At 37.8% G+C, this 25,563-nt stretch overlaps 2 protein-coding genes across 5 annotated transcripts; one reads left to right on the top strand and one right to left on the bottom strand.

Moving 5' to 3' along the window:
* The first annotated feature begins 429 nt into the window (after window positions 1-429).
* rab11fip1a (RAB11 family interacting protein 1 (class I) a) lies at window positions 430-14,352 on the top strand. Of its 4 annotated transcripts, none has more exons than XM_028456713.1 (6): window positions 430-1,107; window positions 7,891-8,324; window positions 8,706-9,558; window positions 10,583-12,265; window positions 12,678-12,777; window positions 13,170-14,352. In XM_028456713.1, the coding sequence occupies exons 1-6, from the start codon at window positions 758-760 to the stop codon at window positions 13,371-13,373; spliced, it is 3,624 nt and encodes a 1,207-aa protein (XP_028312514.1). In that variant the 5' UTR covers window positions 430-757; the 3' UTR covers window positions 13,374-14,352. The 4 variants fall into 4 exon arrangements, with proteins under 4 accessions (XP_028312514.1, XP_028312515.1, XP_028312516.1 ...); XM_028456714.1 differs by having other exon boundaries at window positions 431-1,107; window positions 10,583-12,187; XM_028456715.1 differs by lacking the exon at window positions 10,583-12,265 and having other exon boundaries at window positions 433-1,107.
* A 3,567-nt stretch (window positions 14,353-17,919) lies between these two features.
* prlhr2a (prolactin releasing hormone receptor 2a) lies at window positions 17,920-24,882 on the bottom strand. Its single transcript, XM_028457963.1, has 3 exons — window positions 24,831-24,882; window positions 22,519-23,024; window positions 17,920-19,259 (listed from the first exon to the last, which is right to left on the bottom strand). Exons 2-3 carry the CDS (start codon window positions 23,001-23,003, stop codon window positions 18,623-18,625), a joined length of 1,122 nt encoding a protein of 373 aa, XP_028313764.1. The 5' UTR covers window positions 23,004-23,024; window positions 24,831-24,882; the 3' UTR covers window positions 17,920-18,622.
* Window positions 24,883-25,563: the final 681 nt, after the last annotated feature.

Genomic DNA, 25,563 nt, shown 5'->3' with positions numbered 1-25,563 from the left:
AAAAAATCAGAAATAAAAGAATAAAACGTTTAACAAAGACGAAAGAAAGAATAAACGTTAAATAAATGAATAATTAAGTAAAAGATTGCTAAAAAAAATTAGGGATCAAATATAATATGAACATATTTGTTGTAAAAACAATAAATCACTTGTATAATCTATTACGTTTATACAATAAACACATATCACGTTATTACATTATAGTGATCCAAACTGTATTTTTCATATCAAAATTTGACCATAATATGACTTCACTGGGTTTTGACCTTTGCATCATGGGTCATTAAATTATTACAGTTTCCTCTTTTCGGACAAATATATTAAGTCATGTTAACGGTCTCCTGCTGCAACGCCCCCATCTTCTGTCAGCCATTAATTGACGGACTGTTACAGACTGACAGGAGATCTGACCAATCCAGAGGCTGTTTGTAGAGTGTGGGCGGGAATTCACGACACCAGGGAAGTGAACGGAAGAATTTACTAGAGAGACGTCGTCAAAGCTTCTCAGAGGGAGTCATATGTTGTTTGTGTCAGCCAGACTAGAGTGAAATAAGTTATTTAAACAGTGTAATTAACGTTAAAGGGACTCACGCGGTATTTAGAGGCTTAGGTGACAGAAGTGTCAGCACACCAGTCTGAGCTTCCTGAAACCACAACCGCAGAGGACGCTCCGGGGTGGGACAGTTCAGAAAGGTGAACCGACTCTTTCCCTGCTTAACAAAATAACTCGGTCCAATTCTTCGGGACTTTTTTGGTGATGTCTCTGGCCGACCAGAGCCAGCAATGGTTCCCTACGAGCGTCCAGGTAACGGTGCACCAAGGTCGGAATCTGCGGGCCAAGGGCAAGAATGGCACCAACGACGCCTACGCCATCATCCAGGTGGCGAAGGACAAGTTCTCCACCTCGGTGGCGGAGAAAACTACTGACCCGGTGTGGAAAGAGGAGGCTTCCTTCGACCTGCCGCTCTTTCATCCGGGGAACACCGAGCGCTGCACGCTGTACGTCACCGTCATGCACCGAGCCCAGGTGGGACTGGACAAGTTCCTGGGACAGGCTGTGGTCAACCTGCTGCAGCTTCATGACAACAAGTCCCGACAGAAGCAAGAGTAAGTGAAGGCATCGTCCATCATGGCTGTTCTACTTTAAATTCAGCCTTAATCCCACATAAACAAATCAAACACGAGTACCTTCCATATCATGTTGGCAATTTTTATGTAAGCTAAAAGGTACTGACAGTATTATGTTCATCAACCTAACATGCTCAGTAGCCCTCCCTATTACTGATGATAACGTAATTTACCCTGACGCGTGACTTTATTATTTTTTTGCTACCTACATATGCAGACATAAAATATAATTTTATACGTGTAAAAAAAATTAAATTATATATATATATATATATATATATTCACTAGGTTTGCCTAAGTTTTCCTTTGCACGCACAACAGCTAAGCACAGATGAATTACAAAAAAAACTAAAACAAACACCTATGATCTATTTGAAACTATAATTATATGTAATAGATTTTTTTTTCCACGCCTGGAACATCTCCATTGTTTAATCATTACTTGTTTTGAGAAAAGTCATTTGATTTTCCCTGCAGCACTTAACTATCTCTTGTTACAGCAAATTTACGGTTGACCTCATTTGGAGGCATGATTTATTGCTCTTGTTGAATGATGGAGTCCAGGCGAGGCATTGGTGATTTTATAAAAAAGGTTTATTATAAAACTAAATAAAAAAGAGTACAAAGATGGACGGCCTGGGACCCTTTGCTGCGTGTCATTCCCTGCTTTCTCTGATCCCCTTCCTGTCAAGCAACTGTCATATGAAGGCCACTAGAGCCCAAAAAATCCTTAAAAAAAAAAAAAAAAAAAACTATTTTTGCCCTGACACTCTCCTCCATCTTTTTTTTTTTTTTATTTGTCCACTATCACCCATCACTGGAACCAATCCCAGGTGGTTCAAGGTACAAATTAGGTAACACCCCCAGTCCAAAAATAGAGCCAGACATTCCTACAGACAAGACGGAGATTACAATTATATGTAATTTTGGAATATGAAAGGGAGGAAATTAGCTTGGATGAAGCTAGCTAGGTATTTGAAAATCATACTATTTTTTTAAATATCTAGAGTTAATTCTCTAACATATTCACTCCCAGCTACTGAGGAGTCACATTGATCCACTACTGAATAATTTAGTTGTGTCATGGCACCCCTAGTATTTGCAAACCTGCAGTGGATTTAAAATGAGTCAGAAGATTGCCATTTGTGTCACTCTCCTGTTGTATAAAAACCATGCTCAACAGCATGGAAGTCATGTTTTCCTTCCTATTGACAGCTTTTTGTTTTGGCCCAACCCCACAGTGTTTGGTTTGGTCTAGTCATGAACCCAACACAGTGAGCAGGACATGTGAGGCAGCTCCATGGAAATGGTTTTCTCACTACACTCCATTGCACAGCAGCAATTATTTGTTCACAGTACATCTGCTCACACCCAGAGGGATTATGTCGGTCAGAGTGACACCCGTGGTTAGGTGTAACATGGGTGGAGGTGGCACCACACCAAAATGATACTTTAAGGTTGAATGACGTAATCAAAAGTTTTTAATAAACACAACGTAATTGGACTTTCTAAACCTTTTACACTCAGGAGAACTATTATTATTGTTGACTTTAATCTTTATGTGATATTTGGTAAAACACAATGTTTTGAGCTCAGGGGAGTGAAGTCATACCAACTCTCCAAGACAAGAACAGCTTTAATATGTTGAAGAGATTAAACCATTTACTGGGTTATTGTAGGCCTATCTGAAACCTTATCTTTTGTTTGCTCACTGGTTTATGACAAAGTTCATCTCACGTAACAATTCAGCATTTCTGCCTCTTTGTATTCCCTGTTAATGTCTCTTCTGAGTTCCCCTTTGTATTGGTTGGAACTCTTTTTTTGCCCTGCAGACCGGTGGTGTTAGATTACTTCCCTCACTGTGCTACCGATAGTGTTGACATTAGAGACTTTTGCCCCTCCTTTCAAAAGATCACTTTTCAGCCTTCAATTAGTACAGAAAAAATATAGTTTGAAAATGACATTAAGTTTAGGTTCAGTAATCATTTTAAGAACACTAATATAAGCCTTTATATTCATATATTATGTATTTAGTGGAAATATATTAAGAAAGAAGTTAGAAGAGAATGATGTCAGTGTATACAATCTAACAATAGTTCCTCTTTTTTTCCCCATGGCATTTGCACTTGTTCCTTTTTCGTTAATGAATACACACGTGGCATTGACGATTAACAGAAGAAACCTGCACAGCAGGACTAGTGAGTCATTATATCTTGGAAACAATCATATGTTTCTATTAAAAACAATAACACACAAGCTAAAGTTCAGCCCTTAATGTTTAAGTTTTTCTAAGGGCACGCCCCACAGTGATTGACGTTAGAGAAACAGGATTTCTAGATGAGCTGGAAAATGTTGAAAGTGCACTTCTGGTTTGACTCGGTTAGCCATTATTTGACTTAGCATTCTTCTTCCAGGTTGGAAGATGGGGAGTGTTTGACTCTGGCTGAGCACAGTGTTTGCCTCTCTGGAAGTTGAAGGAATGTTGGTTCACTCCCCACGCTTGTTTCCTGAGTTATTCTCCCATCGGATGATCTGGGTGTCATGAAATATCACACCAAACCTTGAAACAAAATGATAGATATTCAGTGTCGTTTCATTTATAATTGACTTTTTTTTACGCAATGATTTATGATGTTAGCTTTCCTTCAGTTAAACAGCTGGAGAAAGGGATCATCTAATATTGCTAGGCTCAAACTAAACAAACAGGAAACACCCAGTACATTAGTAATGACTCTAATGGCTTGTTTTGGTTTGCTGTTAGACTGAACTGTTCTGAAAATAGTCCAATCTTTGCCTTACAATCGCTGTTGACTCTGTATAGAGGACACACTGTAAGGCCAGAACATGAACAAAGCTGTGTTTGTCTGCATTTATCAGTGGTTAGCATTAGCAAGCCAAATGTACACGAGGCAGGTTGGTTTGTTTAGGGTCTATGTACATTATATCTAGTATTCAGGATGATCCTAATGCTTGCCTACTCTGGAGGAGATAGTCGGGTTTGAAAATTACATGTCCGAAAAGGAGTAGGAAGAAGTGTAGACTTATTTAATCCTACCCCTTTATTCACCACCGATTTAGCTTTTTTTTTTTTCTTTTCATAAGTACAATTAGTAATACAATTAATTATCCATATATAATTAAACAATCTACATATTCACAAATAGTCCATAGCTAATCATCAAAATAGGAAAAAACCAACAAAAAAACGACTGCTGATTAGTGATCAGATTCATTCCTGTACCTCGTGAAAATAATTTCTTTATACCTGTTTTTAAGCTGAATTATGTTTGAACATTGTTTTAGCTCCACACTCATTCTGTTTCATCATTTTACTCTACAAATTGACATACAAAAACTTTTCAAAGTTGTTCGGACACTTAAAACATTTAAATTTAACTTTCCCTTTACTTTGTAACCCCCTCTCTTTCGTAGAACATGTTTTGGTTGTTTTCTGGCAGTAGATTATTTTTTGCTTTATATATAATCTGTGCAGTTTTGAATTCTATTAGTCACAGAATTTTAAAGTTTTACATTATAAGAATGAGGAATTTGTATGTTCTCGAAAACTAGCATTATGAATTATTCTAATGGTATTTTTTTGTAGTATTACTAGTGGCTGTGTTGAACTTTTCTAAGTGTTTCCTCAAACCTCTGAACAGTAATCTAAGTATGGCAAGACTAGTGAACAATAGAGAATGTGGAGGGAATTGTGACACAGAATGTGTTTTGCTTTGGCGAGGACTGAAATGCCTCTAGAAGGTTTGGTTTGGACGTATTTTATGTGAGACTTTCAACCTTGATATTTTTTCTTAATTTCCCAGGTAATTAATATGTGCAATTAATATATTTAAGGAAACAAGGCCTAAAACAAAAACACTGAAAGAAATTATTTCGCCAAAAAATATTAGTATCGTTGAGTTTATGACTCTGACTGTGTAATAAACTTCCTGAAATCAGGACAATGCAAATTAATATTATTGCCTCAATGAATAAATCAATTAAAAAAATAAAAATATTAGAATATTTATTTAGCATTGACATTCTAACAATGCATAATATAAAGGGGAAAAAAGTTGAACTTGATCCCACTCAATTATACATTAAAATAATGATGTACCATCCTCTAACTGACTGGGCTGCTGAAAGATGAATCAATTTAAATATGTTCTCTCATAAAAACACAAAGAGCATTTAGTTTTTTATGAAGAGCAGCTTCTCTGCTTAATTACAGTGAAGTGTGTTTGACACTGAGCAGTCTTTGACTGTCTGCACTGTGCATTTCCTGTCTCTAGTGGGCTCTCTACATCCATGGCAGCGTGGATCAATTCTTGTACTGCACGCTGCTTTATTCCCACATCAAAGTAATGATCTTTATAACATGGATCAAATACAGTCTCAATGAAGTGCAGAGGATCCCAATAGATCTCAGTGAAATGTGCGCTGACAGACTCTAAAGCATAACTTATGCTTCTGGCAGAGGTAATAATAGCAAGAGCCAATTTATTTAACTTGGCCTTTAAACTCAAAGAAGTTTTCCACCAGACGATCGCCTTCAAAAGTCAAAAGCTAAACACAACGATAACTTCAGCAGGTTTCTCTTAATGCTAGTGATTGGGTTGGACAAACTCTTACTGATCTCAGTATTTAGAAGTTAAACAATATTTGTGCATTTTACAAGCTTAAATTCTGATGGGAAATTGCTGCTGCAGGTAAGAGACTTTACCGATGTTATTACAAATTATCATCTGAAAAGTGTTTTTACTCTGGTTTTAATACATTTTATTCTTTGAAAAAAAACAGTTAAATTTTTTATGGAGATGATACTGTTTTGAACAGTTTGAGAGTCTTTCAGAGCTTAAGGTGTGTGTACATATAATACATAAAACAAGCGTGTTTGACTTCAATTTTCACAAAATGCGTCACATGCAGGTGTAGGTGCAGACCCAAATGCAGAGACGGAGGTGGAGCTGAGGTCCATTAAACCAATATTTATTGTTCTCTTAGGCATAGTCAGGCATGCAGGGATTCAGCACACAGATGGTCAGTCCAGGGAGGCAGAGGTATCCAAAAACACAATAAGCAAAACCAAGAACACAATGTGATATAGCAGGATATTAATAAAATAAATAAAATCATGTTTGATAATCTTCTCATTAAAGATACTCATGTTCAAAAGGGGTAAAATGAAGTGTAAATCTTTTCTAGTCCTACCCACTTGTATTGATACTCAAATGAAGTACAGATACTATAAACTATTACTTCTCCGTATTCACATGTGCACAGTGGAGGTGGGGGGCACACACACACACACACTAAGACTTTCTATGTTTACTACAGCATCACTGTGAATGTAAAATAGAAATAGGCAACAAAAGCAATGAGGAAGGACCAGGAGACCGATAAAGTAAAATAGATCACTTCACACTTTCATCAGTTTTCTGCCTGATTGAACTAGTGACTAGTTTTCTGAGAAGTGAGGGAAGATTGAAGAGCATGAGTGTCTCATATCAACAGCCATGTTGTTATTTTTAAACTAAGTCATTGCAAGGATGTGAAAAAAAAATATTTGTATTACTTGGCTAGGAAAGGAAAATGTAATAAAGTTTTATCGTATGAAAAAGTAAAAGAAGGGTCAACAGAGCGCTGGACCGGCTGCGCTGAAGTGAAGAGAATACACATGTTCCGGAAGCTAGTAAAGGTGTAATTATTAAACAATATGAGTCATCCTAGGGCTGGGAAATATATCCAGATTCAAGATATATTGAGATTTCTGTTTTGACACACATACACACACAGCAGACGCTGTCCCCGCTTTCAGAGCCAGTAGACACTGGGAAACAAGTCCGGCACTCAACCACTCCACTCCAACCGAGAGACATTAAAACAATGCAATGGGAGCATCTACCGAAAGTTTCATCACGACAATGACGTCATTGATTGGATCGGTGAATGAAGACATTACAGCCGATCACATTAATTGCATAAAATGCAAAATATCGGCCGATCCAATATAGCTGATCAGATCGATGTAAAGCCTAGTTGCTGCAGACACACAATAGAGTTGAGGTGAGTGCACAGAGATTTTGAGTATCAATGCAAAATATTAAAAGAAACAAACAAAACAAAAACAGTGGCCAAGTATCATTTTCAAAATATTAAGTTGACTTTTCAGTTCAATCAAATATTTCTGCTTATTTTAGGTCTTTATATTCAGTTTTTCTTAATATCATCCTCAATAAGTTGAAAATTACTGACGAGCTCTCAGCTGAAATGGGGACAACGTCCTTCATGGGGGGGGGGAAATGGGTGTGGCAATCGCTTGTTGGTGTGACTATCTGAGAAAGTTGGTGGCACCAATGCTACCAGTGGAAAAGTTAGTGTAAAGCCCTGTTTAATTTGATATATTTGATAGCTGTCCTGAATATTTACATGGACATAAGCTGGCTGCTGTGTGCAGTTTGCACCTAGTAAAATGGCAGCTAATGTGGAGATGTTCTCATGGGAGTCTTGTTCATTCTACAGTTTATTTCTATGGTAGGTAGCACAATAAGTTTGTTGTGTTGTAGTCTCCAAAATGTTTTTAGCAAACAGTCTTTTAATTTACTTTTTAAGTAAATGATTTTGCCTTTAACTGCTGGCCCTGGGCTTTTGTTTTTATTATTGAGGTTTCTCATTCAAAGTGTCATTCAAACATTCTACTTAATCAGCTTTAGATTTTATGTTTGCAAATATTTCATCTACTTCATTTATTGTGTTTTCCAGATGGTTCAAGCTTGTAGATAAAGCTGGAAAGGAGGACAAGGATCGAGGGGAGGTGCTGCTGAATATCCAGCTTTTGAGAAACAACTTGTCAGCAAGCATGTTCGACCTCTCCATGCAGGACAAACCACGCTCCCGCATCTCTAAGCTGAAGGACAAAGTCCGTGGGAAAAAAAAGGATGGATACTCTGACTCTGCGTCAGCTATTGTTCCTTCGGTCTCCCAGGTCCTCACAGACAGCGAGGGAGAGGCCGACGCAAGGTCACTTAACTCCGCTCCAGAAAAAAAGAAATCCAAGCTTAAAAAACTCTTTGGCCCAAAATCAAATTTGCAGCGTAATGTCTCACAGTCCATGTCAACACTGGGGACACTTCCTGAGAAGAACTCTTCTCTCAGTGGCAGCAGGTCCTCTGGACTTAACGTAGACACTCCTGAGGGTAATTAACCTTTCTACACTCAGTAATATTCAGTTACATAACCCTGAAATTGGACAAAGCGGTGTGGGCATCTGAGCCTTTTTGTGTAATTATACCCTTCATTTTCAATTATTTTTCAATGGTAAAATATTAGAAAGCATGATATGGAACATGATTTAATAATTGTTAACCACAAATGTGTAGAACTGTACATAGAACTGTAACAAGGTTCACCAGTTTTGCGTTAAATTATAAATGACAATCTTTATGGAATTTTCCTGGCAATTACAATTACAAAGTCCATTATCTGAACTCATTACACTAAATCAGTTAATGAAAGTGTAATTATCAGTGCTTGCCATGTGGAATATAACCAGATACTCTCTCTGCTCTCCTCCACAGCTAAAAAGAAATTCAAATTTTTAGGTCACAAGCGTACAGGAAGCTCTGACAGCAAAGGGTCTCTGGGCCCTTTCTCCTTGCTGGGCCGCTCCAAGCAGAACAACAGTGACCTAAACGCTGTGTGCATTAATGGCAGCCACGTGTACGCAGAAGAAACGGAGCCCAAAAGTGGATCCACACTGAGTCTGAATACCTCTTTAGAGGATATCAAGCAAACATCAGACTTCACTGCAAGTTCTATTGTCCCTTCACCATCCTTTAGCACTGAATATGCAGACAAAGCTTTCCAAGAGCAACAGCACCATCTGGAGGAGGAACAAAGAAGACGAGCTGAATCAAGAAGGCTAGAGGAAGAAGAGACGATCAAGGCCGAGGCCAAGAGGCTGCAAGAGGAAGAGGAGCGTAGCCAACAAGAGGAACTTGAGAGAAAGAGACGCTTCCTCGAGCAGGAAGCCCTAAGAAAGAAACAGGAGGAGGAGGACGAGAAGAGGAGGCAAAATGAAGAACGCAGGATGCTTGAGGCTGCAGAAAATCAGAGGCTAGAGGAGGAGCGCCGCAGAATGGAGGAGCAGAAGCATCAGGAGGAAGCCTCCATGAGTGACAGGCTGTCGTCTCTGTTTGGAATAATCAGAAAGAAAGAAGAGAAGAAAGAAGAGCAGTCATCCAATGATCTCGATCAGCCAGCCCCTAACCACACAAGCAACCCGTTTGTGGATATCTCTCTCAGTTCAGATACTTCTACCAGCTTTGATGAAAGTCCAGCTGCAATTCACAAATCCAACCGTGACCAACAAACTCCCTCTGCCACCGTCTTCCTCAACCGTTCTGCGAAAGTGTCTGCGGTCAAACCCAGGTAGGCCTTCCTCTGAACTGTAAACAACTGCACTCAGGTTATGTGATCCTCATACTGGTACAGCAGTGTTGGAATGCTTGTTTTGCTATTGGCTGTTTGTTGCCTGTTTTCATACACACATGGCTGAAACATGACAGGTTGGTACTTTCTGGAGTTGCTGTGTTTTCTATACTGTAAACTAAAGGCATCCAACTAGAGAGATGCACAATATGGATGGGAAGTTTGTATACGATTGCTGTTTTTTTTACCAGAATTGCAACCTTAAAAAGGGAACACATGCAAATTTAAAAGGAAACCCAATAAATATCAATGTTGTTGTTTTTTTAATTATTATTCTATTTGACTTAACAAACTTAAATCAACACTGAGTGTTGTTTGTCTAATATTACCTGATGTTCTAGTTTACCAAAACTTTTGAATTCCACTGAAAGGTTACCAGACCAGTCAGACCAGTTTGCTCTCTACATAGATAAGGTGTGGCTTTTGGAGAGATGTTGAACACGTTTTAGAGTGAACAAGGCTTCTAAGGAGAGAGGTAACCTCTGTGTTGCTCTTTGTGCTCTTGATTTGAAGAACTTAAGTTTTTTTTATTACTTCTTTATTCAATGGCTGATGGGATCAAATTCTTAAAGTCTGAGTCATGAGGGTAAGATTGTCTCTGTCACCTGTGGTTCTGAATTTTTGATGCAGATCTTGTCTCAGCAAGTGAAATGTGTGCATTACATTGTGTTAGGTTTTCAGCCAACGTTAGTCTGGCTTATACTTGGTTAGAATTTGTTTATTTGTACTTTGTAATGACTATTGTCAATCTCATTGTTCCCGCTTGTATTTACTACATTGTAGTTGATATATACATATCTAGCTAAACCCTACTTGATGTGAAGTTATACATGCTAATATTTCAGATATTTTTGTCTTCCTATTGTCATTTGTTGGGCTGGTTAAAATGGTGAAGGGCTGTAGACAAAATGTTAATGTTGTGGTCATACTGACCCTTAGGCCTTGTGTTTCCACCCCTCGGCAGATTGCCTCAATCTTTGGATTCTCCACCCACTGACAGCCAAATCCCAATTCAGCGGTGTTCTTCCCCTGACAACTCTGACTCCACTTTATCTAGTGTCCCAGCTGAGTCCCCTGAAACTTTTTCCACCCTCCACTCATCTCTGGCTCCATCATACATAGGTGAAGCCCTATCCGGTTCTCCCCAAGGCCATACAGAAACCTTAAAGTCAGAGGAATTTGTGGAATCCTGGAATTTATCATCAACTATGGCTGAACAGAAACGAAGAGCCCCACTTCCTCCATTGTACTCAATACCAGAGGTACGCAATGGACAAAATGCTGGTCTTGTTAAAGAAATAAAGAATCCTGCATATGTGGAAGCTGAAGACATGAAACAAAACAAAAATATTTCTGTACCACTTCCAGACTATGAAACCCTTTTCCCGCAGAAGAGGCATGGTGTGCAAGGACAAACTAAATGGGATCATCTTATTGCTGAAGTCAATCAAAGAAACATGGATTTACCTCCAGAACTGCTGGGTCCTGAGATGAGTGTGGATGACCCAAAACAGGATAGGCAAGGTGCTAAGTCTTCTATATCTCAAGAGATTTCTGAGTTAAAGCCTTATCAGACTCACCCTCAGGACAGTAGATCTGTGCTATCAAAGAAAGGACCAGCACCGGGTCCTCCTAAGCCAGAGCGAATACTCTTGCCTCAAACAGATTCTGTTTCAAGCTCAACCCAAAACTTTTCCCACCAGTCTGACGTCACACTCAATCGTTCTGCTGTTTTAAGTCCTGGAAGATCTGATCCAAAAAAAATGCTGGACAACTTATCAGCTCCAGCATCATACACACCCAGACTGCCCAACCAAGGGACCTCGGAAATAACTTTATCAGCCGATCAAAACCTTCCTGGAGGTATTAACAAAAACACACCAACAGCTAGAGCCAGGCAAAAGGTGAGCAGCGAAGAAGTCATGTCAACTAATGGCAACATTCAAACATTGCCTGTTTCCAGTAGAAGCAGCAGAGAGGAAATTTATGGTTTAGCAGAGTTTGATCCTTTCCCCAGTTCGGATCTTCTCTCTAAAGACCCCTGGGAACAGCAAAAACAAAACCAAAGTGTCGAGAGTCATTCTACCCCAAATGCATTGAAAGAACAAAAACTGGAAGATCGCGGGATGACACCAGATGATCTCGACAAAATCTTTAGCCAAGAAAAACCATCAGATCCCTTTGCCAGTATTAATTTGAGTGAATCAAGCAAACAAAGCCCTTATAGTCATAAGGATGACGTTTCAAAACAGATCAGTGCTGCATTCCAAAGAAAAAATTCACAGAGAGGAAAGAAAACTCCTCCCTCCACACCTCTAATAGATAGTAAGACTTCTTTGTCTCAGCGAGAATCAACAACAAAAGAAACCTTGTCTGCAAGAGATTCTACAAACTCATCTTTCAGGCTGCCGTCTCAAACTAATGACTATAAACAAAGCAAAACTTCTGAAGGTGAAGATCCATTTGGAGCCAAACCCTTTACTGCCTCCTCAGAACCCCAGTCGCATGTCACGGAGGAGCCAGCATCTCAGATGGGAAACTTGGCCAGGGGAAAGACACCTTTGCAAGCGTGGGTTTCTCCTTCTGACGTTCAATTTGTCAGTACTCAGATTAGCAGTGGCGATGGGCTAGGTTTATCTGCACGCAGGTGAGACTGAGCAGGGTGTTCTCAAAATCTTGGCATCTGTTGTGCACTCGTGGTCTGTTTATCTTGGTCAACACAATGAGAACATTCTGCATTGCACATGGTGCCATTATTTTTGGAAGGCAAATATGTTGCTGGGATTTATCTTTGAAGCTGGGATTGATTTAGAAAGCTGGGTTTGCTGGTCAAATCTCTTCACAATGGTTTTAGATCAAAATTTTGCACTTAAATGAATGTGGAATCTATAGGGAGGCAATGATTAAACAAAAAAAACAAGTTGATTTGCATACTGTTTTCTTTCTGCTTACAACTGTCAATATTCTCGGCAATGGTTTTTATTTCTGGAGCTTGCACTTTGTTTGAATGTCATGTGTTTGTGATTTGTACGCTATTAATTATTGTACTTTCCTTTCAGGCCTCATGCTGTAAAACCGCTTAGCTCAGCTCAGCATCCAACTAGCTCTCCAGCAGTTAAGGGGATAAAGGTCCAGGACTTCAAATCAGGAATGATGAAGGTACTTTAATGTTGTCACTGATACAGATACAGTTTGATATGACATATCACCTTTCAAACAACAATTTTGGTACAAATGTAGTGTGAACATGGCCCAAGATGATTATATATGTTTTTGAGAGAATGAATGATAATTGCTCATACTATAATTGTTGTTATTGGCAGCTGTTAACTTGTTTTTAGGGGAAAAAGTTAAAAAAATGTCACTTCCATAAAACTAAATCAGTGAGAACTCCAGTTCTTTTGAAATAAAGCCAGTGTTTTTTAAAAAAAATGTAATATAATTTTTTTTAAACCATACTTTTTCAGGTATTGTAAAATGCAAAGCATTATGTACTGTATGTGTTTGAATGAGCACATGCATTTAATTCATGTCACTTGTTTTCCCTTTAGGTGCCGAACTTGACCGACACAGGACCGTATTCGCAGCTGACGCAGGAGGAGCTGATAACTCTGGTGGTAAAGCAGCAAACAGACCTTTCGGTAAAACACGCCAAGATCGCGGAGCTGGAAGAGTACATAGATAATCTACTGGTCCGCGTCATAGAAGAGCAACCCGGCATCCTGAACTCCCTCACTGCTGGCAAACCAGTGTGAGGAAGTGTTCACAAAAAGACACAATCCCTCCTAAGCGATATTGTATATTGTATATTTATATGCCTTGGTTTGGTAAACACAATCTTATAAGAGCTTATGTGATAAGAACTCTATGGAGGTCTTGGAGAATATGCACTTTTTAATTCTACAGATGGTAGAATATGCTTGAGAATCATATCCTTAGTAACAATATTACTTAATAAAACAATCTTTACAAAAGCAAATGAATGTATTTGTAGTGACACTGAGGTACTGATGTAACCTTTTCCAATCTTATAGCTAAATTATTTCTTTAAATTAATATTTGTGGATTGTGTGTCAGCTTGTTTCATACTTGATAGTAACTGGGCTGAGCTTTATTTAGTTTAAGTTGATTGAGATTCTGACCTTTAGCAGTAACAACCTTTTTTTTTATATAATGAAGACTTTTCCAGCCTTTGCACCTTTGAAGCATCTCACCTTCAGCCAACAGTCTTCTCTTTATTATACTAACCACAGTGTAATTTTTCTTTTAACAATATATTGTGCCTATTGAGAAAAAAGCAATAACTACAAGCAAGCAGCTACCTTGTACTGAATAATTATTCCTATCTATCCAGTTTTTGTTGAATGAATGTATATTTTTGATCACTGATGTTTGTGTTGTATTTATGTTACACCTAAGAGATAATTTAAATATATAGCGATACACTGAGGTACTCAATAAAGGCAATAATAAGATTTGTCTTCATGAACTATAATTGTTGGTCATCTGGATCAGAAATGCAATAAGACTAGAGCTGTGTTTTTTTTTTTTAAGCTCACTTTATTCATGCTTTTCTGATTAGAAAGATGTGGGGTACCTCTCACTTTGAACTTGCAGAGTGTACACAACCTGATTTAGTGAATGTTTTTCTAATAATGCCAGATTCTAAGCAATGTAATTGCTTTTATTTGTTTGAAATAAAAAAGAATGATTCACTTTTGTGTCCACCATTTACATGTGATTTTTTTTTTTTGGGGGGGGGGGGCATATTTAGCTATATTTAAAATTTTATTCAGTTATAGTACTCTTAAGGAACAGAATAGACAAGTCCATGCAATCTATTATAATTGTAACCTTGGAAACATCAGTCGTGACGTCCATTCATATTGAGTGATAATGCATCTTTTATATAATTTTTTTTGTTACTTATTTTTTACATGAAACATGTTTAATAGAATAGGTTGGCAATACAAACAGGAATGGAATAATGTGTTTCCTGTTGGTTAACAAAATCCTGACATGTTTCTTTTCCCATAACATAAAACAGTTTCAAGTCCATGTTTTTACCCTGTATTCGATGGCACTACAGGGGGTACTTGAGAGTGGACAATTAACAAATGAAGGCATTAAAAATATGAATAAATAATGTTTATTTTAGTTAAAAATGATCACAACAAATAATATTGATTAGAACTTGAGCTGAAAATATAAGGGTCAGTTGATCTCACACCAGGCGGGAGATGACTGGAAATAATAAAAACTATAGAAATAAATCTATTCAGGAGGCACTAAATACTGTTTCTTTCCACTTATTTACAAAATGGGATAATTTAAAATGTGTGTTATCACTTATTCACTCCATCATTGTGCTCTATAGTTGTTTTTCATTGTATTCTGAGCAAAATGTTGTAGTCAAAAATAAGAGAAAGGCAGTACTGTGAGAACCACTGGTGTACGTAACAGCTTTTGTCCAATCAGAATCCACCTTTCATCCACCATGGTTTAATGATATGCCCTCAGATCTGCAGTGATTTCATATGTGGACTTAAACATTCTGAGATAAAACTGTTGCTTTAAATGAATCAGAGTTACACATAACTGAAAATAGATCATGAAAAATCTAACATTGTTACAAGTTAAATTACTGCATACAGTAAACAAATGAGGTTGACTAACTGATGCCAGCCTCACACAAATCAAGCATGTAGGAAATGTCAATAAATAGCATATAAAAGGACCAAACTTAATTTCTTTCAGTATTGAATTTTATTACATTCATTCATGTTCTGCTGTGTAAAACAAGACTCATTAGCTGTTAAATATGCTTAGAAGTGATGCAAAGTGGTGAGCACCTCATACAGCTTCTGCCCATGATCCTTGTCTGTTATTATCAATTTAGTAGAAAATATCTCCAACCAACAACTTAAATAATTTTTTTAAATGATGATTTTCTCTGTCAGCCTATAAAAATGATTGATAGGGCATGTGTCATTGATCAAGATCTATCAGTTGATTGCAAAGGCAATTGTTTGCCACAGTAACCCTTGGTCACTCCCAAGTTATAGTAACTTTTCTAATCTATTTAATGTCATATTGTAAGAATTCATTTAATAGTTCTACGTGTATTTTACATTACTGTATGTGTTCTCATTCAACTTGTTTTTATATCTGCTTTCATCTATATCTACAATCTACACCTGTTTCCTTGTACTTCTTCTTCGTCAGTTTGCCTGTTCATGCATTGATTGAACAAGTGACTAATCTTTATCAAATGGGACTTTAACTGAAATAGTTAGACATTATGCTAGCTTGAATACACATGATAGTACAAGCAAACATTGATTATATTCCTATTTTCATTGGTGGAGACAGTTTAGCTTTATTTGATAAACTGATGACATTGCTGCCATTGATAGTGTTTCGTCTTTCTCAAAGTATGGTACATGGCTGTGAGTGTCCCTTAGTGGACTGTGCGCTGACATGATCAGGCCTGTAACCCTGGCGTAGTGTTTTCAATTTGAAATCAAGCAAGTATGAACAAATCTCGACTTCTTTATTTTGGTTGATTTGTCAGTATTTGCCGTTTTGGAGGATATTCAACATTATGTGATTTGTGTTACTATGTTTTATGGGTTTTATCCCTTGTCCTAAAAAGTGGTGGGATGGGACAACATGTGGACACCAGCAGGATAAATGGTGAAATCCAGAGGTGGGTTGAGTAGCCAAAATGTGTACTCAATTATGAGTACCGTTACTTAGATAGACATGACTCAAGTAAAAGTAAAAAATAGTTACACGAGTAAGAGTAAGTAAGTACTCAGATAAAAAAAAAACTACTCAAACTGAGTAACTGGTGAGTAACTTTTTATTTATTTATTATTTTAATCAGAGTGTGAACGTCAAATAAATTAAAAAAAAAAACAAGGAATGTGCAAATTCAGGTATTGTCCAACAAATATCACTTTAACTACTTTAACTAAAACAATAATAAATTAAATCTTAATAAAAAAAACATAAATTATGCCAAATGTACACTCTTGAAACAGCACAATAGGACCAGGTTAGATAGAAAAACAGGAATAAAGTAGCCTATGCATATAACATACAGATTCACTAAAGGTTTAGGGGTATTAAAATGTGTGCCAATGTCAATCCACGTGCCAATAAGGGGTACAAACACCAGGGGATCCAGACTGCACGTGTTCAGTGCCTCACAATGTGCCCACAATCCATTTAGCACATTTCCCTCTGATGAAAATGTAAAGTAGGCAGATCTTATAAGGGGCACAAAAAATGGGAGGGGGAAATGCAATTCATCAAAACAGGAACTGTTTGCGGTGACTGTTTTATGTGCCAAAAATAGTACGACCCACAGACAAGTGCAAACTCACACACAGAGATCATATCTGCACTGAATATTGACACAAAACACAGCTGAGATGAAAAAAAATGCTCCAGTTAACCTTTCTAGTATAAAAAAAATAATTTAAATAAAACAATATTCAATATTAACAGCCACTGAAAAAGAAAATGCAGAGTGAAGTGCGTGTGTGAGAGCGAAAAAGCTGTGCACCCGCGGCGGCGCGTATGGAGTATGGTGTGGCTGCGGTGCAGAGAGTCGCTTTGTGCGGCGCTCTATGGATGTCGCTCCGGACGCACCACTCCAGGGAGCTCCTGTGTCTTTCTCTCCAAGTTTTGACCATAAAACGCTTGTGTCGCGTTGATGGCGATCAGACCAGAATCAGCTGATCAGCTCCGCAATTAACTCATTGATGGCAGATCAATAGGACCGTTTCTGTCCAAATCTGTTTTCCATGGTCTGATAAGAGCAAAGTCACAGGACCAAGCGGAGCACCCACATTAAATGAGGGGAAAAAAATATCATAAGGTTTTAAAGTTATTGTTTTTTGCTTGGTCGTGGGGGGTGGCCTGGGGCTCCTTGGCCCCCGCTCTTTCTGCTGGCCTGGCTGCATCTTCGGGCCCGGGGCAGCACTTGGGTTTGCAGTAGAGGTTCTTGCACATACATTGGTCTACGATGCACTGGCATGCCTTTTGCTGTGGGATAAAACTCGTACTGGGCTTAACCTTAGACACGTTGATCCCAAATACCTGTTTTAGGCATTACCACTCACTCCTTCCCTTTGTCCACAGCCACCACCATTATACCTAAGCTTCACACTTGTCACCAGACTGGCTTGATTACACAACACAACTTCACATCTCACTTTAAAATAATCAACTCTTCCCCACCCTTTCCATTCCTACTTTGAGTCTCTCCTCCCTGTTCCCTTCCCTCCTGTTTTTGTTTTTTAAACAACCATTTTTGTTCGTTTATTCTGCTTTCTACATTATTAAATGTTTGTGCAGCAGACAGACAAGTCCATCTGACTCCAATTGAACTTCTTCAAAATTTAATTTTGTGCATCTGTGCTCTCATCTCTCCACGTTAAACGAGCAAAATGTTCATTTAAATAGGGCGGTCTCAACCACGTCTATACATGCACCTTTATGTGCCGCAATGTTAGTGAATTCTCCACAGCAGGTGAGGAAACAGCGCCACCAAAGGATTTAGGGATGCATGTAGTTTACCACCCTTTATTTCAGATCTTAGCGAATCCGCCCCTCAGTGTAGCTTTTTGGGAGAAATTCTTATGGTACGTACTCTACAACCGTAGTTGGTGTATGTGAGACTACAGCATGTTCCCTAAATGATGCACATTTGACAGTTACTTATGATGTTGTAATTGGGCTGATATTAGCAAAAAAAAAAAACTTATAGCAATGTAGATACAAAATGACAGTAGCGTTAAAGTAGCAAGCGGAATGTAACTCAATGTAACAGAGTAAAAGCAGCGTTTCTTCTTCACAAAAACACTCAAGTAAAAGTAAAACGTATGTTGCATTAAACTCTGATATGTACAATTTATCTAAAAAGTTAGTCATGTAAATGTAATGGAGTAAATGTAGCTCGTTACTACCCACCTCTGGTAAAATCCGTGGAGGTTCACAAAACTACGCTAGCTGTGGCACAGTTGTTGGCTGAGATTCCAATGCGGCGACGACACGTGAACATTTTGCGAAGTTCGGAGCGAAAGCGATCGTGCAGCCAAGCGTAGAGGAAGGGGTTACAGCAGGACGAGCTCATGGCACACAAGTGACAAAGTAGCTGGATGAGCAGGAAAAAGTGCTTGTCAATCAGATCAATGTCAATGTCACGTAGAACGTTGAACACGCTAATGGGCATCCAACAGATGCCAAACGCCGCTACCACGAGGCTCACCAGCCGGAAGGTCTTGCGTTTGCGCATTCGCTGGGCCTCAGCTTGGCTCTGCGTGTGATGCCCAGGTACCACGCAGTTACGCAGCTTCACAGAGATGCACAGGTAGGAGATGCAGAGCGCAGACAGAGGCAGGACGTAGGTGATGAAGAGAGTGCTGTAGGCGTAAGCCAGGCGTGCTCTTTCCTGGCCCATCCAAAACTCCTCACAGATGGTGAAGCCTTCACTCTTAAACTCCACGTGGTAGGTGTGGGCCACAGCTGGAGCCACCAGACCACAGGAGAGAAGCCAGATGCCTGACAGCAGGTAAGCACATCCTAAGACGGAGATGCGCTTTTTCAGAGGATGAACTGTAGCGTAATACCTGCATGTGAAGAAGCACAGAAGACAAGTTAGAGAAGATACCATGGTTGGGGTCAATTATACTGTAATTGATAATTAATTACAATTATGGTGTTAAATGTAATTATGTAATTGTAATTTCTTAAATATGTTGCTGATGTAATCGTAATTAAAATGTAATTGAGTCTCGATAATTTACTTTGTAATTGTAATTGTTATGAAATTTTATAAAAATTGTCAATTATAATTTCATGCAAAACTGGGGAACCATGTTACAGTTCTATGTACAGTTCGACACATTCCTTCCACATTTTACCATAAAAAAATTATATAATAATTATTTAAATAATAATAATAATAATAATAATAATAATAATAATAATGAGCGTGTCTTTGATACCAAGTTCTTGGGAGTCATAATTGACTACAAATTCTCTTGGAGGCAACACATAACTTATATAAAGACAAAAATGTCAAAAACACTTGGTGTGTTATACAAAACAAAATATTTACTTAATTACAATTCCTTGCTTACAATTTATCATACTTTGATACTGACATATATGACGTGCTGTGTAGAACTCTGGGGAACCACTTTTAAAAACCATAATCACTGATATTGTTTTATTGCAAAAAAAAAAAGGCCATACGATTGATGAACAAAGCGGGATATTATGACCACACACGTCCATTATTTGTTAAATCAAAACTTATGAAATTTAAAGATATTGTTTATTATAAAATAACACAAATAATGTTCAAAGCAAAAATACATGCTTTTCCAGAAGGTGTTCAAACTTCACACTAGACTAGCAAATACAGCCCAAGAGATTAATTTATGTTTATTTTTCCAAAAGCAAGATTAGTAGTTAAACGAAGATGTCTGTCTGTTCTTGGGGTTAATTTGTGGAATTCTGTTGATAAAGAAATAAAAATGAGTGACACAATGTTTAATTTAAAAAATGTCACAATAAATTTTAGAGGGTTATGTGAAGCAATAGATTTACAGTATGTTTGTGTTTTTTGGCATTAGTTAAATGTTGTATATGAAAGAGGGTACATGTGTATATGTATTTATTTATTTTGCATTATTTGAAAAAAGGCTGCTCATATGTAATTGTTGAACGCTTGCATTTCTCTTGTATGTTTTGTATTTAACTTATTTGAATATTATTTACAGTATGTTGGGAATATAAGCATTTTGCTTCTGCCTGTTTCAGTCTTGTTATATATGTTTTCAAATTGTAATTTACGTTTGAATATTTTTGTTAGACTGAAAAACAAATAAGCAAACGTGCGACACAAAATAAATAAATCGAGGGGTATACTGGCACAAAAAAGGCTCACCCACACCAAAAATATTAAAACCTATATTTTCATTGATTAGGAAGCCTAACAAGATAACCAATAGATAGGAACAATATTAGATGATAGATATTTGTTTTTAGTGTATTTTACAGTTGATTTAGGACCTGTTACCATTAGAGATGCTAACAGAAAGCTAACACAAGAGGAAGGTTAACATGTATTAGGTTATTTATTTCAGGCTAAGTAATTGTGATTAATTGTAATTGAACTTTAGTAATTGAGAACGTAATTGTAATACCTTTCTGAGGATAAAAAATAATGGGAATTTAATTGTAATTGGAAAAAATGCTGGTCACTGTGATTGTAATTAAACATGGGTAATTGAAAACATAATTGTAACTAAAAAATGTAATTGAGCCCAACCCTGGAAGATACAGTGCAAAGATCATCCAGCAACACTAATCCCATGCTACTGCTGTGTCTTTAGCGAAAATGAAAATATTCCTTCTCATTATGAAACGTGTGGGTTTTAATATGAATGATGGATGGATGAAGGATGAGCCTCATACTTTGTCAGTTGTACCACTTCATTCTTTTAGAGACTCGTTGAGGATTTTTCTTTCATATGAATTCTAATTGAATAAGCACATGAAAGCTCTTCAACACAGCAGCCGTTCAAAGAAAGCTATAGAACTAAGTCCTATTGTGTTGCTTTAGAGCAGAGACGACCACAAATATGTGATTGCCTGATCCAAGGGTCCACATTGTTAACATTTATATTTGCAGTATAAAGAAGATTATGTTTTTGCACGCGTTATTTTATAAATGTGTCTGTGTAGAGTGTAACTCTAAACCTAATAGATGGATTTTGCAGAAATTTTCAGGACATATCCAAAATGGGATAAGGAACATGTGATTTTTGGGGATGATCCGGATCAACATCCTGAATCCGGATCAGCATTAAAAACTGCAAAATCCCTAGGTTCAGCTTTTTGAGCTCGTTGTACAACACCTCCTGCTGGTGACTTTGTGCATTACTTTTTTCCATTTTATGTTTTGATCACACAACAGCACAGCCACGAGCTAGAAATTTCATCTATAGCTTTTAAATTGTGAATAATCATTGTACCATGATCAGGATCACTGATTCAGATAACTGCCAATATCTGACAAACAGGATATTTGCCTTTTGGTTTGCGCTCACTCAGTGCTCGTTTTGTATCTTTTTCTGTTCCGTAGTTTTTTGTTTTTTTTTGCGTCTTGTGTTTCTGGAGTCATATTGTATATTATGTTGTCCTTTTGCCTATTTTTGTTGTCATTTTGAGTATTTCTGTTGTCATTTTGGATATGTTTTTGTCATTATGTGTATTTTTGTTGGTCGTTTAGCCAATATGTCCTCCAAAATATGACATATAGACTTTGATTGGTTTTTTCGAACAGTCTTGGATTGCAGAGACATTCATTTTATCCATCCATCCATCCATCCATCCATTCATTCATTCATTCATTCATTCATTCATTCATTCATTCATTCATTCATTCATTCCAGTGGTAACGGGGCTGCCTCCTATCCCAGCTAACACTTAGGTGAGTGGGGACAGGAAGCTAGTCACACTCACACGTGTACATTCATTTCTGTGACCATCAGTGATGCAACAATCATCTCTAGCACTAAACTCCCAATGTTTTCTGTTTGTGCTTGCATTTTTCTTATGCATTTACTTCAGAACTAGGATCTTAAAAAGGTTTTTCATCGTAGGCTATGCATAAAAATCCACAAAATCCAGACCACTTCCAGAGAAAAGTAAAAGTAGAAATTCTGTATTTTAGATTTAGCTGCATATCTTCCTATTTTTCTTCGTTCTGCTCATGCAATGATTCACAATATGACTATGATTCATGCGGGGGAGGTTTAGCACAAGTGTCTATGAGGCTTCCCTCCAGTGGTTCTGTCCACTGGCTCTCTGACTTACCTGTCCACTCCAATGGCAGTCAGAGTGAACACTGACACATACACCGTCACTGGCTGAATGAGATACACCAGGTAGCACATGAAGCGGCCGAAGACCCAACCGTGTGGGTTGAAGGCATACGCGAGAGTGAAGGGAACACATGTGGCACACATCAGCATGTCAGAGAAGGCCAGGTTTCCAATGAAAAAGTTTGTAACGTTATGCATCTTGCGGGTGCAGCAAATCACATAGAGGAGCAGGTAGTTGCCAAACACGCCCACCAGAGCCACTACAGTGTAACAGGGGATGATGAGCAGCTTGAAGGACTGCAGGAACTCCACGCCCACAAATTGGGAGCTGCGGGGTGACGAGTCGTTCTGCAGTGGCACCTCAAAGACCTGGTTGCTGCCGCTGCTGCTGGTGGTGGTGGTGGTGCTGCTGTTCATCTCATGCATCACTCCAGCAGGAGTGAGCTCGGCTGCCCAGCCACTGCCTGCACCCTCCATCCAAAAACAATTAGAGTTGATCTGGAAAGATAGATTTTTAGATGATCAGTTAGGGCTCCTGCAGTTAAGATCTGAAATGGTGATGACATCATGGAAAACACAGGATCTTCATAACTCTTGTGTTTGCTGGAGTCTTCCAAGGCCACTAGTACAACAACCTGTATACAGCTAGAGAGGAAAACATGTGAGCATGAATGAGGAAAACATGTCAGCCACACATGTAAAATGCCTTATGGCCAAAATGCAAATACAGTCCATTATCAATAACTGTGTAGTTACAGACAAACTGATTATGGCACTTAACAGAATTTAATAACAAATTAATGGTGAGACTTCATTATTTATTGTATTTCAGAAATGCAAAAATTTACATTGCGTAACTTTGCTTTCTTAACTATTTGAGAACAGACAAAATGTGTTTCCATGCTTGCATTTCTCCAAACATGTAACTTATATTCAAGATGAGTTCTAGTATTCAGTAATGTGAATGGGATGGACGTCATTTCAATTAAAAAAGACAGAGCAAGTGATGCAGGTCAAATACGTCAATATCTAAACAACATATGTAACAAATTCTGAGCCAAACACATGTATTTATGCTATATAGATATTTTTACACTGTCTCATAGCGCCTTGAGCTGTTGTAACACCTGAATTTTCCCCAAATTGGATCCATAAAGGTTATCTTATCTTTTCTCATTATGTCATAAATGTGTTAAAGATTTAATCTGGTTCATTATAAGTACGTTCACACATCAACAGGTATCTGAGACTGAAGTTGACACATCATTGCAGAATTGAAAGTTAATTCAACATATGTTTAGCCTGTATTCCTAAACTCATACTTCATGCTCTCTAATGAAGTTTCGTTGTGAGCAAATGAATCCAAACCAATCCAGTGTGTGTGTGTGTGTGTGTGTGCGTGCGTGCCCCCTTTCTTTTATTTCTGAATGTAAGTCCCTTTGTCCGACTACAACATTTTGCTCAGAATATTATGAAAAAAAACCCACTATAGAGCATAATGATGGAATGAATGAGTGATAACTCACATTTTAAAGAATCTCATTTTGTAAATAAGTGGAATAAAACAGTATTTAATGCCTCCTGAATAGATTTATTGCTGTAGTTTTTTCAGTTCATGATGTAATCAAGAACATTTCCATCATCATTTTTATGATTCTCATTTTAAACTAAAAATAATCAATACAAAACTCTATATTTTCATTGCTTTCACTTGTTCATTTTCTCTCAAGTACCCCCTGTAGTGCCATTGCATACACCAATGGGTACACGTACCCCCATTTGAGAATAACTGCTTTAAACCATACTCCTAGTGATGACAGGGAGAAAGTAACTCTAACATATTTCTATCAGTGCACCTAGAGGTACATATACAGTAAAGCCATTATGATTAACATCTCTATACTGTATGTCTGATATTCATCTTAAAATATAATAGCATTCTGGAACTAAACTGGCTCTGGCATAAAAGAGCTCAACATTTTATGCTGCCAGTTATTACAATCATGTTTTCTGAGGTTTTTTTTTTTTTTTTTTTTTGCAGTAACAAATAGAAAATAAAATGAAATAAAATAGAATGTATTAAAATGCATGAAACTATCTAAAACCAGCAACTAATGTAATCTAGAACGTGAAAACAAGATTTAAACAACCAGTGATTGTTTTATTATCATTATATTGGAATATTTTCAATCTGTTTCTATTGTTAAAAAAAAAAAAAAAAAGAGTCGATATTTAATCTTTAAACTCATTATTGGTTGCGCAGATCAATGCATTCCAAACGGGTAAAATAAGAGTTCCACCCACCGTGCAGTAGAAGTGTTTAGAGGAGGTCGATGGTCTGTGTCCGTGTGGATGAAGAGTGTCGGAGCTTAACAGGTGGTGAGAAGAAGCCTTTGCTTTTCACTGCTTTGGTCATGACGCGCGTCCGTCCATGTGACCGCGTTCAGCAGACTGACCGTTTCCATATTCCTCCCACTGCGCACAGACAGGCTGGAATCAAACCATCATCACTTGATGGATGCATTTTTCCCCCTGCATGGGTCCAGTGCACTGGTGTTAGTAAAGCGCTGAGAAGCCATTTGGTAAAATACAGCTGGAAAAGGAGTCAAATAAAAGTAACTATCCCCTGACTTTAGTTGTGCGCAATATTTTTCATTTATTCATTGACTTTTACTGTACTTTATATCAACGTTGAAATAATAAAAGGTATAGGCCTACATGTGAAATAGTTATTTTGGAAACAAAAAAATGCAAAATGCATTTTTATTTTTTTTAATATTTTTAACACTTGTTACACTTTTACCAAACATTTTTGTTTATGCTAACTTACATAGCCTCTGATTACATTACATAAGATAACATTCAAGCATTTCAACCAGAGAAACAAAAACCTTTGTACACGTCAATGTTAGTTTTGACAGCAAATTTTGAATGAATTTTGAGCCATTGTCTTTTGACAAGGATGGACAGTCTGTCTGTGGTCTGTCTTTCTGCCACTGACAGAGTCCAGCATCCCCCCCTTCTAGTTCGACCCCCC

This window comes from Gouania willdenowi, chromosome 9 (assembly GCF_900634775.1).
Source record: "Gouania willdenowi chromosome 9, fGouWil2.1, whole genome shotgun sequence".
NCBI lineage: Eukaryota > Metazoa > Chordata > Actinopteri > Blenniiformes > Gobiesocidae > Gouania > Gouania willdenowi.
This window is presented reverse-complemented; position numbering and strand designations above follow the sequence as displayed.